Here is a 14,817-nt window from a genome sequence, read left to right on the forward strand (position 1 = left end):
GCAGGGTAATTTTCTGGGGTAAAATCGAACAGCAGTGCTTTTCGTGAGTAAAAAATTCAGTACGTGCACTGCATTGCATGCGTTCCGGTAAACCACGCCTAGCCTTTTTGTGAGTAAATTTTCGTTGAGGTAAGCTTGCCCAAGAAATAACGAATTGTTTACTCCACGAAAATTACACGCTATGCGGTGTTAGTATAGCATAAAATTTAATAGTAGACTGTTGCGTCTAATATAATTATATTCTTATACCTTGTACCACAGTGAGGTACTGCAAGAGTATGCAGATTGATATCGCTGTAGCTGTTGATGCTTTCATCTTTAATCTCTTGGCGGGTTGTCCTGGATGGTGAATGGCTGCTTGAAATGTTGGCTCATTTTATACTACACTTGGTTTACAACTGGTTTAAAGGGGTTAATGGGTTAGATGGGGTAAGGTTAATGGGTTATGTCTGATAAATATGTGGGGGGTTAGATGTGGTAAGGTTAATGGGTTATTTGAGGGTTAGATGGTGCTTGACCACATGTTTCTTGCGCATGCCCGTGTTGGTTGGTATCTGTACGTCACCTGTTAACCACATTTAACCCTTGGGGTAAGGTTATATGGGGGTTAGATGGGGTAAGGTTAATGGGCTAGACATAAAGGCATACGACAATCAATCAGCAACAATTTCTGAGTCCTTCAAAAATAGCTCAAATATAGTTTTAATTTGTAAATACTATTTTAAGTAGTCATACCTCGGGAGGTCATCACTTGCCAATGCAATTGACATCGATATTGGAGGTGAAAATGATATTCCTAGCATACATGTACCTACGTAACAGTAGTGCAATACAGGCCAGCAATTTGAAAGTAGTAAATGTACGTATGTACATTTCATATACTTTGAATTCATGTGTAAACAGTAGTCAGTAGTCCAGAAAAAACAAATGCTTAAACGTAAAGAGTATTGAGCATCAAAAGTAATGTAATGTAGTGACACAATTGCGTACGCTAGCTGTTTGTGATGGATTTGACTCCCCATCTTTTGTTTCAATACTTTTTGGTGCTCTCCCCGGCCAATCCTTGCAATAAGCAATATTTTTATTGGAGATAATTCACCCAATATTCTCGTTGCAGTGTTCTGGAGAACTATGCCAAGTGGCAGCTGATCCGCTCCTACATACCCTACCTCAGCGACAACTTCGTCAATGTCTACTATGCCTTCACCAAGACAACACAAGGTACTGAGCACTATCACACATGTTGACTGGTCTATTGTGATAACCTTACCTTAATTAAGCAAATAATGTACTGCATATGAATGTGCTCTTATAAAAACACTATTTTGCTCTCCCTCCCCCTGCCAAAATGTCTGGATGAAACCCTGCACGCTTATACACATAATTATATAGTCAACCAGTTTGTATTTGTAGCCCATGCATTTTGAATAATTATAGTTACAATGTTGAGGATATTTATGATATCTCTTACTTTTCACTGTCCCCACAGGTTCTGGAGAGCAGCAGCGCTACAAGACGTGCATTGGGGTGGTTCAGGACCTGCTGCCCATTGCCCTGGCTCGACCATACTCAAAGTACGTACTGCCTCAGGGGACAAAGGTCAGTCAAGTGCAAACAAAAGGAATGTGATGTACTATAAAGTACGTGTACGTTGATTGTGGAATTACATGCCAGTAGTAATTTTGAAAAGTAGAATGCTTACCACCATGTACATGTAGATTTGCTGTGAAACTCTTCCCTCAAAAACGATAATAATGTGTACGTACAATGTACATGTACATGTAGCTGTACAAATATAGTACACATTGACCCCATACCCACATTACACCCTATAGGGCAATGTATCCATGGTGGTAGACAACATCAAGAGTGCCTTTAAGGAGCGGCTGGATGCCAACACCTGGTTGGACGCCACCACCAAGGAGAAGTGTAAGGATAAGGTGGACGCCATCACTAAACAGGTGGCCTATCCCGACCAACTCTTTGACGACAACTACCTCAACGGGCTCTACCAGAATGTGAGTAGACTGTTTCTAACTGCCCGAAAGTGAATTTTACAATGCTGGCCTATCAACCTGGCTTAATGCAGTCATAATAAAGTCCCATCAATTTTTTGTCATTCTACATTCTTAAATTAATTATTTCCCCACTCTCCCTCCTTCCCTCCGTACAGTACAACATCAGTGCTGAGACCTACTTTGACAACTTTCTGCTCAGCTCAAAGGAAGTGTTGTTTGACAACCTACAGCTGCTGAGAGGACCGGTGGACAAGACCATGTGGTTAAACGCCCCCACAGCTGTCAACGCTTACTATGACCCACAATTCAACGGATTCGGTAAGGGCACAATAAGTAGTTATTAGAAGATTGTACACAGCACTAGCAAGAGTGCATTACATTTCTAAGTTTTCCTCGTTGGACGTACATGTACATGTATAATACATAACAGCTAGACTTTCACATAATTTGGTAATTCTCTTGCTACTTGCTGCAAACACAATTTTTTCGGGGGAGGGCTGAATAGAGTGCACATTAACATTATCTAGAGGCAATCAGCTACCTTTGGTGATCTACATGTAGTGCTTCATTTTTGCCATGCATAATGCGCAAGCTCTCAAAGTGATGACTTTCTACAGAGCTACAACTCTTTTTGAAATTATTGATCATCTCTTGGCTGAGTTACCTACAGTGTACATGTACGTGTGCAACTTTAACGAGAACGTCCAGGTAGCTCCCAGTGTGTAGTTCAAGCCGTCCATCAACTTCTAGTTTTAAATGCTCATCTCTTGCATACATGTAGGACAATAATTATTGTGTAGTGAACATAATTAATAATAATCCGCTCTTACACCTCAAAATAGAGTGATCATCTTCTCGTTTGAATATATCTCTGACATTACCTGCATGCCTCTGGCTACTGCGGTTGCTATACAAGAGTTTTTGTAACTTCATTATATTGACATCGTTTTCTCCATATGCAGTGTTTCTGGAGGGGATTCTAAATATACCATTCTTTGACGCAGGATGGCCATTGTGAGTTGTCATGGTACTGTGTGGATGTACGCTCAGTTTGGCTATCATGTTACGTATAGTTTTTTAACTATATACTTCACATGTACATGCCTCCTTAGTAACTGTATGTGTGAAATTTGTGAAATGTGCAAGAGTACCCTAGCTTGTAGAGAGCCAATAGCTACCGTACGGGTAGAAAATTTCGAGGGTGTAAATTTTCGTGCAATTCAATATTCTGTCTTATTTGGAAAATTTCGCGGGTAGTAAATTTCATGGAGTTAGGGTGTGTCACTATCTCGCATGCGTAAACAAAGTCTTTCGCGGGTTTTAATTTTCGTGTTCTGCAGCCACCCACGAAAAACGCGAAATTAAAAACACCTCGAAATTTTCTACCCGTACGGTATACTGTATAGCGAGTTATTTTCGAGCCACTAAATTTTCACAGATTGCCCAAACTAAACATTTCGAGGATTTTATTTTCGAGGATAGAGGTTCAAATGACCAAACCCCTACAGTAGAGAGGTTTCAATGCCGAATGTAAACCAATTTTCGAGGCACTAAATTTTCTTGTTTCTGGGTCAATCCTCAAAAGGTTCGTGCTTCGAAAAGAACCGGCTATACATGTGTGGATTAATGATGTGGTAGAATTCCTTCCATTTCCTGCATTGAAGAATTCCCATGTTTTCATTGAGCACTTGCAATGACTGATTAGTTCACAGCATGTGCACACTCCCCTCCAGCTACTCCACATATGGTGCTCTTGGTGTGGTGGTGGGTCACGAGCTCACACACGGCTTCGATGACCAGGGTAAGTTATCAACCCCATATATGTAATTATAATTATAAATGAAGTTGTATGTCTCAATGTGACATGTTCCATAGCTAAGTGCATTGCACAAAGTGTTTTCATTATAAATGGCCTATTGTGTTCCTAGAAACTCCTTAGTGCCCTGCAGTGCCATATTGTATTACCTATATGCTTGCTCTTTATCATCGACTAATTAAGTGCCCCCTCCCCCTCTCCAGGTCAGCGTTATGATAAGGATGGTATTCTGGAGCCGTGGTGGAGCAGTGACTCTGTGAAGGCATTTGACCAGAGGAAGGAGTGCTTTGTAGAGCAGTACTCAAAGTACGAGGTGTTTGGATATCAAGTGAGAGCCTTTGATACTTTATTGATGGTTTATAGTTTCATTGCTGCAAGCATCTGTGTATGTGTATACGTAAGTATGATACAATGGTGTATATAATAATACTATAACATGCATGTGTTGTACATGCAAACAAAAAGCTACTGTAATATTATTGTATCTAGTGGTAACCAAGGGTAGCCCTACATGTTTATCTTGCTAAACTCTTGGTTAATGGTTCCCAGAAACTATTGCACCCGAGTGCACCACATGAAGCTGTAGAGCTACTGATAAGATCAAGACTTTCAGTGTTTCCCCACCATGTTTTTGCTTAGGCATACCACACAGGACACCTCAGATATCATGGAGATATCCAGTAAACTTTGCTGGTTGCACTGCAGATAATGAAAGCTCGAAAAACCGTTTAAATGTCTGACAGTTTGTAATGTAATTTTGTGATTTGGCAAAGATCGTACATCTTATTTTTGAAGCCATTAAATAAAACCTGCAATTGTTTGATGCTTGTACAATACGGTATATAAAACTGTAATATTCATTTAGGTATATTATATGCTTTGTTCAGATTAATGGCAGTTTGACTTTAGGAGAGAACATTGCTGACAATGGAGGAATCAAGTCTGCCTTCCAGGTGAGTAGGTCCTATCATATATGGCCTGTGTAGGAGGCTCAGTCACCAGTTCATAGCACCTACAGTTTCGAATGTACAATAACCAATTAGACAATAAAACCACAGATCCATAGAAATATTTATTTATTATGTACATGCATCCGCATGTTTCACAAAGGCATGGGTCTTCCACAATTCTGTTTTCCTCTAGGCCCACAAAGATGTGGTTACAAAGAACCAGCTTAAGGAGCAGTCTCTACCTGGGCTCACCAAGTACACCCCAGAGCAGATGCTGTTCATTAACTTCGGTCAGGTGAGACAGAGACAGCTATGCGTACCATAATTATAGGCAGGTGTTGAGTTACGAGTGGTCGTAAGGATTAAGTACTTCCTTGTTGTGGGTAAATTGAATGATATATGCTAGCTATGTTCTCTATGTCAACGAACATCGATCTGATCATAATTATGCTATCACCATGCAAGTTTGTTTGCGCTAACCCTAACTATCCAACCCTTGCTGACATATACACACAGGTGTGGTGCTCACTGTTCACTCCAGAGGCCGTCAGTGTCTCTACTAAAGTGGACCCACACAGTCCAGGGCCATACAGGTGAGTCACTCAGCCTTTAAGTGTAATGGGTCCCCCCTAGCCATAAGATCATAACAGTTGAACTGGACTAGCTCCTATGGGGAACAAATTCTGTCACTATACAGAGAGTACCTTTGTTTATGTTTTGTACACAAACTGTTCATTTGTAACCTGGGTGCCTGGTACTTATATCACGTGGGGTTTCACTGCATAAACGTTTAGGGTCATTCACATAATTTTGTTTGTGTGTATAGTGATACCTATATCTATTTTCAATGTGCTAAGCTAACTGTGCCCCCCCCCCCCCTCTCAGAGTGATTGGTTCGCTGGTGAATAGTCCGGAGTTTGCCAGTGCCTTCAATTGCCCTACCGACTCTCCCATGAATCCCACGGATAAGTGCCTCATGTGGTAACACTTGCTATCCTCCCATTACAAACTATTGTGTTTTTGTTTGTGCTCAGTTTTGCTTTAGAGCAGTTTTGATTTTAAAACATCGTTTCACTACTTTGTTGACATTCTTTCAGTAAATTGAATTGGTATCACTTAGTAAATTGAATTGGTATCACTATGCTATATTTATGCCCATGCGCACCGAGGTATACGGTAGAGTGCATGTGTGCGTGTATGTGCGTGTGTGTGCGCGCACTAAAAGAGTGGCGCTAATTTTGTATTTGTGTAGCGACAAGTTAAAAGAGTGGCGCTAATTTTGTGGGGATAATCAAGTTTGTGTGGTGACAAGCTGGTACAAATTTTGTGGGGGTTGGCTATGCAAAAAGAGTGACGCTAACGCAGTAGATACAAATAGTGGCGCTAATTTGTGTGTTTTGAGTGGTTTTACTTAGCTCAAAATTAATGACCTTTGGACTAACGTAGTTTATATAAAGTGCAGTGCTCTTTCTTTCTCGCCTCCAGCTTTGGAGAGTGCACGTGACCGCATGGCAAGTACAAGAAAATTGAGTGTGTCTACTGTTATTAAATGTTATTACTGACTTAATTCAATGACAGAAAGTCTAGTTGAGGAACATCCTCTGTGTTCAAAGTGTCAAGGCACTCTGATATTACAGATGAAACTTAACCAACCAGTTTGTTTTATTTCCACAAGCAAAACACAAAGTTTAGGGCTAATTTGTTGCACACACAATCAGCACCAGCTTGTCGCCACACAAACACGAAGTTTAGCCCCACTCTCTTTTGAGTAGCCCCACAAAATTAGCGCCACTGTTTTTAGCTTGTCACACACAAATACAAAGTTCAATAGCGCCACTCTTTTAGTTTGTAGCTTGTCACCACACAAAAACAAATATATGTCATGTTGCACTGGGGCAGATTGACCTTTTTGAGACCAGAGCCCACCCTCCACCCAATACTGCTTTTATAGTGGTACATGAATGAGACAGTTATGGTTCTTGTGGTACATTTACTAGACAGCATATGCATGGTTTCGATGCACTTACGTACTATACTGGTACAATGTAAATCCAGCCACCAAAAACTACCAAACTACCTTTTTTTCACACCTATGCCGCAAGTGGTTTCTATTACGTAGCCTGTAGTTTTAGGCAGTTCCCTGAGGTTAAAAGTTCATTTGCTATTTTCGCTTCGAAATAGAGCTGTACCTTGGTAGTTTTTAAGTTATATTTTCCAGTATCTATGTAAGTATTAAACAGGGTACAGTAGCAAACAGTAATTCCTATACAAAACATAAGCTCACGTAATCAATTCATTAGTGACCTTTTGACCTTGTCGAATCACCTCTGCGTGCACGCATGTCGGACCCAGAGGAGAGGTATGTACAAATCGAAGTATGTACCTCAGGGGACAAATCACAAAATTTAATTAATGTGGTATTATAATGACTTTGAGGCATTATGTATATCCCCAATTACGTACTGCAATATATACAGATCGCCCGGCGCCTGAAAACTTTTCCCTAAAACTTGCTTTTATTATTATACACGTTTGGTACACATTGATCCCTACTACATTGTATAGGGAAATTAATGTATATATCCATGGTGGTAGACAACATATCAAGAGTGCCTTCAAAGAGTGGCTGGATGCCAACACCTGGTTGGACGCCATGCACCACCAAGGAGAAGGCCTATCCTGACCATCTCTTTGACGACACCTATACCTCAACGGGCTCTACCAAAATGTATGTAGACTTCCGCTATTATAGCTCATTTATTTATTGTTATATTACTGTACATGCAGCACATTGTACCAAAAGCATTTTATGTTTGGTTACCAACCATTCAGGCTCTTTATATTGCACTACAGCTATGCTATATTATGTATACTTAAGTAATTCATTCCTTTCCCCACTCTCCTTTCATACAGTACAATTACAGTGCTGAGGCCTCAATTGACAACTTTCTGCTCAGGGAGGTGTTAATTGTTTACCTACGACTGCTGAGGGGACTAGTGGACAAGACTGAATGCTCCCACAGTTCAACGGATTCAATAAGTTCATAATACAATATTGTTTTGTGCTTAAAAGGCACACAAAAGAAGTAAAAGTATTAATTATTATGAGAGGGTACCAAATTGACACTATACATGTACAACATAATTGTACATGTACATAATCCTACTAAAAAAAAGTACAAGTATTATTGTGAAGTGGCACCAACTAAATTTGTTGTGTCTTAGTGTCTTTTTTGTGTTTTAGTGTCTGGCTGTATTGAAAATGTCAAATTCTTTGCGTAATTTGGAAGTACTTTTGCTACTTGCTGCACACCCAATTCTTTCTTGGGGATGATTGGTAGAGTGTACATTAACAACACTCGAAAGGCAATGACCACAAAAAGTATCTGTTGGTGACGTAGACTATCTTTGTCTCTTTTAATTGTTTTCGCAATGCTCGATGAGTAAGCTCTTAAAGCAATGATCTCCTGCACACATGTCCGAACTACTTTGGGTGCTTCCCAGACTCTACTGCACCACATAAAGCTGTAGAACATTTCCTGCATTGAAGAATTCCCATGTTTTCTTTTGGCTAATTGAGACCACCTGCACCAACTGATTAGTTCACAGCATGTGCACACTCCCCTCCAGCTACTCCACATATGGTGCTCTTGGTGTGGTGGTGGGTCATGAGCTCACACACGGCTTCGATGACCAGGGTAAGTGATTACAAAACGCTTTTAGAGGCCATTCCACGAAATATAAGTGCCTCGAAATGTGTGTGTGTGTGTGTGTGCATGTGTGTGTGTGTGAGTATTTAGTGTCTGTTGCATATTCTGTGATGTTTCTACGTTATAGTTATAACACGGGCACAAGGGATGTATGGAATATATTGCACTGAAGCACGAGGGCTGAGTGCAATATATTCCATGCATCCCGAGTGCACGTGTAATAACTAGTTTATATCCCGAGGGCATAGCAACATAACACTGTCTTAGTAACACAATATAAACTGCACAAAAAGATGACAAAGACAACTCTAGACACAGCTCCATCTCTTCTCTCTCCTAGACGCCAGTATATGCAGCGCATAAGATTGGCATGACAGACGAATGGCTTGACACAAAATTGTTGGAGTTCCAACGCTGAAACCACCGCAAAACAACCCCACCCCACTTCTGGTGCTGCAAAACAGCCCCACCCCTCTACTGCTGCAAAGAAACAGCCCCACCCCATTTACTGCTGCGAAGAAACAGCCACACCCCACTATACTACTCAGTGTAACTGCTGCTCGAACAGCCCCCTCCACCAGCACTATCCTCGGTATATCACAACCAAGCCAAAGAAGCTCGCCTCTACACTGCTGCAAAACAGCTCAAGCCCCCTGCAAAAAGAGCCGCTTCTAGTGCTATGATGAAGCCAGAATTGACCGTGCATCAAGAAGTGGAGGACTAGGTCTAGGATCACAGAATCTTCACAAAATGAGCCTGGGACGATTTTAAAACCTGCATGGTTGCAAAGAAGAAACTCAAGCAGTGCTGAACATTCATGCATGGCTGGACTTACTTTGATACTTATTATTTCTCATGATACAATATTTAATTTAATTATGCCAGAGGGGTGTTTTGTGGTCAGTGCAATATGACTTTTCAGCAGTGCAATATGCTTCATATTGCACTTGGCAACAACATAGCAACGGGATATAATTCCCCATTATTACTCTTGTGTGTGTGCAGTGCCATAGTGTTATATAGGGACATATTTAGTATAATCACATTCAACCTGTAGACGAAATGTGTGTGTGTGTGTGTGTGTATGCACCTCAGCGTGACATTGCACAAAGTGTTTTCATTATAAATGGTCTACTTGTGTTCCTAGAAACTCCTTAGTGCCCTGCAGTGCCTTATTGTATTACCTATACGCTTGCTCTTTATCATCGACTAATTAAGTGCCCCCCTCCCCAGGTCAGCGGTTGTGACAAGGATCGTATTCTGGAGCCGTGGTCGAGCAGTGACTCAGTGAAGGCATTCGATGAGAGGAAAGAGTGCTTTGTAGAGCAGTACTCAAAGTACGAGGTGTTTGGATATCAAGTGAGAGCCTTTGATATTACTGATAGTTTGGTTTCATTGCTGCAAGCATCTGCGTGCATGTGTGTACATGTAAGTATAATACAACGTGTATAGCCCTTGATGATACTATATGCACAGCAAACAAAAAGCTACATGTACTTATTATTGTATCTAACCAAGGGTAACCTACATGTTTATCTTGCTACTCTTGGTTGATTGTTTCCAGAGGAGGTCTGACATGCATGCGTGCACAAATCACTACAAGTTCAGTGCATTGTGGTCTGGACATTATCATGTGACCGCAATGACATCATTGTAGTGATTCATGCACACATGTCCGAACTCCTCTGGGTGCTTCCCAGTCTCTATAATGCACCACATAAACTGCAAGGCTCTACTGGGTACTAATGCAGCAGCCAATAATTTTAGCTTTTAGACTTTGTACTTTTGGCATCCTTTTTTAGCATCAATCATGGTCAACTCTTTGAGTTTCCCTGTGATTACAGATGAAGCAAAATTACCGTAAGAACATTATGTGATACTGTGGTATTAGCGCTATAGTTATGTTATGTAGCTTTGATACATCCACCGAGGGGTACTTTCATTATTATAATTATGCAGATTAATGGCAGTTTGACTCTAGGAGAGAACATTACTGATAATGGAGGAATCAAGTCTGCCTTCCAGGTGAGTAGGTCCTACCATATGTAGGCCTGTATAGGAGGCTCAGTCACCAGTTCATAGCACCTACGTTTTGGAATGTACTAACCAATTAGACAATAAAACCACAGATTTAATCAAATCCACAGACATGTTTCTTTATTATGTACATGCATCTATATAGATCTAGCTATCCGACTAGAAAAACATTTGCAATGTGAGAAATTGCTAGGATTGGCCAGGGGAACCACAAAAAAGCGTGGAAACAAGAAATCAGACGAGAGTATAACTCCAAGAAGAGAAGACAGGACTAATCAGATATCTTCTCGAATATCTCTGAGACTAATAATTATAGTAATGAGTAATAATTATTGCTTGATATGTTGAATTTGTATCAGTATTAAATCACAGCCATTTTAAGAGCATGATATCTAGCCAGTGCATAATTATAGCATGCCTGTCAGAGAAACGAAAGGGAGCTAGAGCTGAACAGTCACCAGGGGCGTAGCTACCATTGTTTCCTGGTTGCCCAGAAACCCCCCCAGGAGCTGCTGAGAAAATTGGGCAGGGCTCCCCTATAATTGAAATCATGCAGCCCTGCCCATCTTTTCATGCACGTGGCTGCAAATCAATCATCAGAGCTAGAGATGGCACCATGAAGCGTTTCACTTTGGCTTTGTCTCAGCTAGTCTCAACTAGCTAGCTACCTCAAATAAAGAAGACCAAGACTTAAGTTCTAGCATCAATCCCAGTATTCTCAGACTCAGCTCTAAGCACAACTTTATTCAGGAAGTATAAGTTTAGAACAATCTCAGCCACATGAAACTTCTCAGGTAAATGACATTTAATTGTGCTCAGCTAGACTAGCAATACACAATTAATTAACACCTGCCTTTTAGTATGTCTATAGCTAGCTAGCTAGCTAGCTTCTCACAAACACATGTAAAAAAGTCAATGAGCAGTAGGTGTGCCCCAATCAAGAGGGTGTGGCACCGGAAGTGGGCGTGGTCTAAAATTTCGCGGCGCTACCGCGCCGCTGATTTTTCTAAGGAAAAACCCCTGTCTCAAAAGTCTGGCTACGCCCCTGGTCACTCAGGCTCTGGAAAAGCACTGCTGCACTGATTTTAGGCGCACGGTTTATTAGCCACGCCTATCTATTATTAATTGGCCACAACGCAATTGCTGAGTCATTAATGATTAAAGATGGCGGAATTGTCTAGGTAAGAGAAATGGAGACTGAGAGATCATCTGCCTTGTGGAAGCAATCGTAAATCTGAAGAAGCGCTTTGTAATCCAGGTTGTAGTCGTTTGGAAACCCTGTGCAGAATGTCCTGGAGATGGCTGTACTTGGAGCAAATGCTGGGCAAGAAACTTACTTACTCACTTACTTCAGTCAGACAAAGAGCGGTGAAACGTCGAAATAGTACAATTTTTAAAATGACAATATTCATTCATTAAAATGTTCATGGATTATGAAATGAGAGATACAAAGAGAGAAAAGGCTAAATAAACTATCTGTCTAGCCAGTTCCTTGATGTGGCCTTTCCCTGCAGAGATAGAACAGTTTGAACATGAGTCAAAATAATTGAAATATTGCTAACCTAGCCTCGATTCCAGGCCGCTCTCAATTGCTGGGATCGAGGCTAGGGCAAACCCACTGCCAATCCTATGTAAAACCTACTGATGTAGTATAGGTACATGTTTTACAAACGCGTTTCAGGTTCTGTTTCCCTGTAGGCCCACAAAGATGGTTGCAAAGAACCAGCTCAAGGAGCAGTCTCTACCTGGGCTCACCAAGTACACCCCAGAGCAAAGGTTGTTCATTAACTTCGGTCAGGTGAGACAGAGACATGCCGTAATTATATTAATCAACGAAAAAAAACGCAAACATTTATACCCGCTGTACGGTATATATAAGTAATGCATTCATTCCCTCCCTGTATACAGTAAAATATCGGTGCTGAGACCTACTTCCTGCTCAGCTCAAAGGAAGTCTTGTTCGACAACCTACAGCTGCTGAGGGGACCGGTGGACAAGACCATGTGATTAAACGCCCCCACAGCTGTCAATGCTTACTATGACCCACAATTCAACAGATTCAGTAAGTTCCTAAAATGTATGATCAGTAAAATTAGTTATATAGGAGTGCACAAAAAGAATCATAAATTAGGCTCAAGTGCATATATTTCTAAGTGTTCCTCATTCACATTGGGTGGCTGTATATACAGTCTTACATCTTTTGCATATTTTGGTAATACTCTTGCTACTTGTTGCACACCTGGGGCGCTGATAGGTAGAGTGCACATTAACAATGCTCTAAAGGCAATCAGCCTGAAAAGAACCTCCTCATGAATTAGAGCAGCATTGCTTATCACAACCGTTCCCTCAATGCTTGATACATAAGCTCTCAATCCAATGATCTTTGCCAGAGCTTCGATTGTTGCAGCTATTTTATTCTTTCTTTTTTCCAATAATGCTTTGCGAGCAACATTTCCAAGCACATTGAGGAAATCCGTAGTGTCAATCTCCCAGCCACCTTTAAATTTTATGTTTTTAACATCCAAAAATGAAATCATGTCTTTGAGAATTACATGGTAAACGTGGCCAATAATTCTTGTTCTTGCTTTAGGTTTTGTAGAATGTTCTTCTCTACTTCTCAAAATAGGGTCATCAACTTTTACTTTGAGAAGGTCATAAACGGATTTGATGTCCTTGTCAATGTCTGCTTCTGGAATCCTGCCTAATATTTTTGGTATGCTTATCGTTTCCACCTGATGTTTTGTTTTATACGCCACACAATTCTTTGCAAATGCGGGCTCCTTAACGTCATGTATCTGCTCTGATCTTTTACCACCGTCAACACTCCATCCACGCCTTTTGTTGGCCATCCATACTCTTGCGGTTCGAATTGCTCCACAATTACTGCAGCTAGATCTTCTGGTGATCGAATTTGGGGCATGTCCCAACCGAGAATTCTAATCATCATTCTCTTTAAGGATCAATATCTGAAAGAAATCGCTTTCTGGGGACACCACGTAAGGAGTGATATTATAAGCAGGTGTTGGGGAGAGATCTGTTGGCCTATGTAAGTAGGTACACTCTGTACCCATAGTCCTTAGGCATTTAAGAACTAGGAGTGTTATGAGTAAGTCTTGCAAAAAGTAAGAAAGTTTTTGAAAAAAAAAGTTCTTCTTTCTGTTTCCTATCAGTGATAGATAAAAATTGATTAGCCAAAGAACACTGCCTAAAACCTTGTCAACTTCCGTTACTGTTGCTTTGTCAGATTCAATCAGCTCCTTCATGATTTCCAGGTGAGTTTCCATCCACTTTTAGTGGTACGTCTTTGTCCACTTGATGTATATCTTAAATTTGTTCAAACTATTTGTGTTTATAAATGGCTCGATGTCAGTGTGAAGCTCCGTAAATTTAGCTTGAGCATCTTCCTTTGAGAAAGGAGGTACGGGTTGGGTAGTACTCGTAGTGAACTTTTGCACTATCCTCTCCACAGTCTCTAGGTCTTTTATTTGTGTCTTAAAGTAGGCACATAGTCTTAGGTGCACTAAATCAATGTTTGTAGATCTATCCATCTACACTTCAATCGTATTGGCAGTCGTTCTTAGAGTGCTCAAGTGTCTGTTGAATTTTCTTATATAGCCTAGCCATGGTCAGTGCTACTATCTCATTGGCTGATCAAGAGGGCCTATTACAGAGGCCCTTGATGACGTCATATATTATAGTTTCACTACATTTCTCCCACAGTTGTAGTTGTGGTCTGTGGATAGCATAAGAGCAGGAGTTTTTGTGTGTATAGACTTTTTCCATGCAGCGTTTCTGGAGGGCATCCTAAAATGTACCATTCTTTGACGCAGGATGGCTATTGTGAGTTGTCATAATTATGTAGTACTGTGTACACTCTATTCGTTTCAAGCAATTTAAACTGTGTATTGTGTGACCATGTATAGTATGCATGCTTCATAATGTACTTTTTATACCCAGAGGCGTAGCCGCACGAGGGATACGGTAAAGCTGACTGTGTGTGTGTGTGTGTGCGTGTGTGTGTGTGCGTGTGTGTGCGTGCCAGCTGTAACTGCTCAACGGTTGCAATGCGACGAAAACTGACAGCTTCTATAGGCTTCTAGCCTTGGATTTTGATTCGTGGATTAGCAAACTAAAGCTTCTTTCTCGAGTTATGGCTAGTTTGACTCACATTGAAGGCTGTTGCAGTCTCTTCAGAATCTTTCATAGCATCATCTGTTGCACAAACTTTCTATTCAACACATCAGTTAGCCTTCAGCACTAAAGCGCTAGCTACAAGAGTCAGAAAA

The 14,817-nt window shown here is 40.9% G+C and overlaps 3 protein-coding genes across 4 annotated transcripts in view; 2 read left to right on the forward strand and 1 right to left on the reverse strand.

Annotated features, from left to right (window-relative positions):
- The window catches only part of LOC135333784 (short-chain collagen C4-like), a 1,192-nt gene extending 770 nt beyond the window's left edge, over window positions 1-422 (reverse strand). The window contains exon 1 of the mRNA XM_064528820.1: window positions 250-422. Within this exon, the coding sequence (XP_064384890.1) occupies window positions 250-316 (67 nt within the window). The 5' untranslated portion in view covers window positions 317-422. The remainder of the gene's footprint in view (window positions 1-249) is intronic.
- LOC135333693 (endothelin-converting enzyme homolog) overlaps window positions 1-5,913 on the forward strand; it is a 12,406-nt gene extending 6,493 nt beyond the window's left edge. For both annotated transcript variants that reach the window (XM_064528714.1, XM_064528715.1), the window contains exons 8-18: window positions 1,118-1,221; window positions 1,490-1,599; window positions 1,836-2,018; window positions 2,174-2,336; window positions 2,981-3,032; window positions 3,752-3,819; window positions 4,038-4,162; window positions 4,722-4,787; window positions 4,978-5,079; window positions 5,301-5,377; window positions 5,670-5,913. In XM_064528714.1, the coding sequence (XP_064384784.1) occupies window positions 1,118-1,221; window positions 1,490-1,599; window positions 1,836-2,018; window positions 2,174-2,336; window positions 2,981-3,032; window positions 3,752-3,819; window positions 4,038-4,162; window positions 4,722-4,787; window positions 4,978-5,079; window positions 5,301-5,377; window positions 5,670-5,769 (1,150 nt within the window). In that variant the 3' untranslated portion in view covers window positions 5,770-5,913. The remainder of the gene's footprint in view (window positions 1-1,117; window positions 1,222-1,489; window positions 1,600-1,835; window positions 2,019-2,173; window positions 2,337-2,980; window positions 3,033-3,751; window positions 3,820-4,037; window positions 4,163-4,721; window positions 4,788-4,977; window positions 5,080-5,300; window positions 5,378-5,669) is intronic.
- Window positions 5,914-7,369: 1,456 nt separating this feature from the next.
- On the forward strand, window positions 7,370-12,329 carry LOC135333127 (endothelin-converting enzyme 1-like). The gene is made up of 5 exons (XM_064528046.1): window positions 7,370-7,512; window positions 8,415-8,482; window positions 9,663-9,853; window positions 10,454-10,519; window positions 12,230-12,329. The coding sequence occupies exons 1-5, from the start codon at window positions 7,370-7,372 to the stop codon at window positions 12,317-12,319; spliced, it is 558 nt and encodes a 185-aa protein (XP_064384116.1). The 3' UTR covers window positions 12,320-12,329.
- Window positions 12,330-14,817: the final 2,488 nt, after the last annotated feature.

This window comes from Halichondria panicea, chromosome 3, assembly GCF_963675165.1.
Source record: "Halichondria panicea chromosome 3, odHalPani1.1, whole genome shotgun sequence".
Classification (NCBI taxonomy): domain Eukaryota; kingdom Metazoa; phylum Porifera; class Demospongiae; order Suberitida; family Halichondriidae; genus Halichondria; species Halichondria panicea.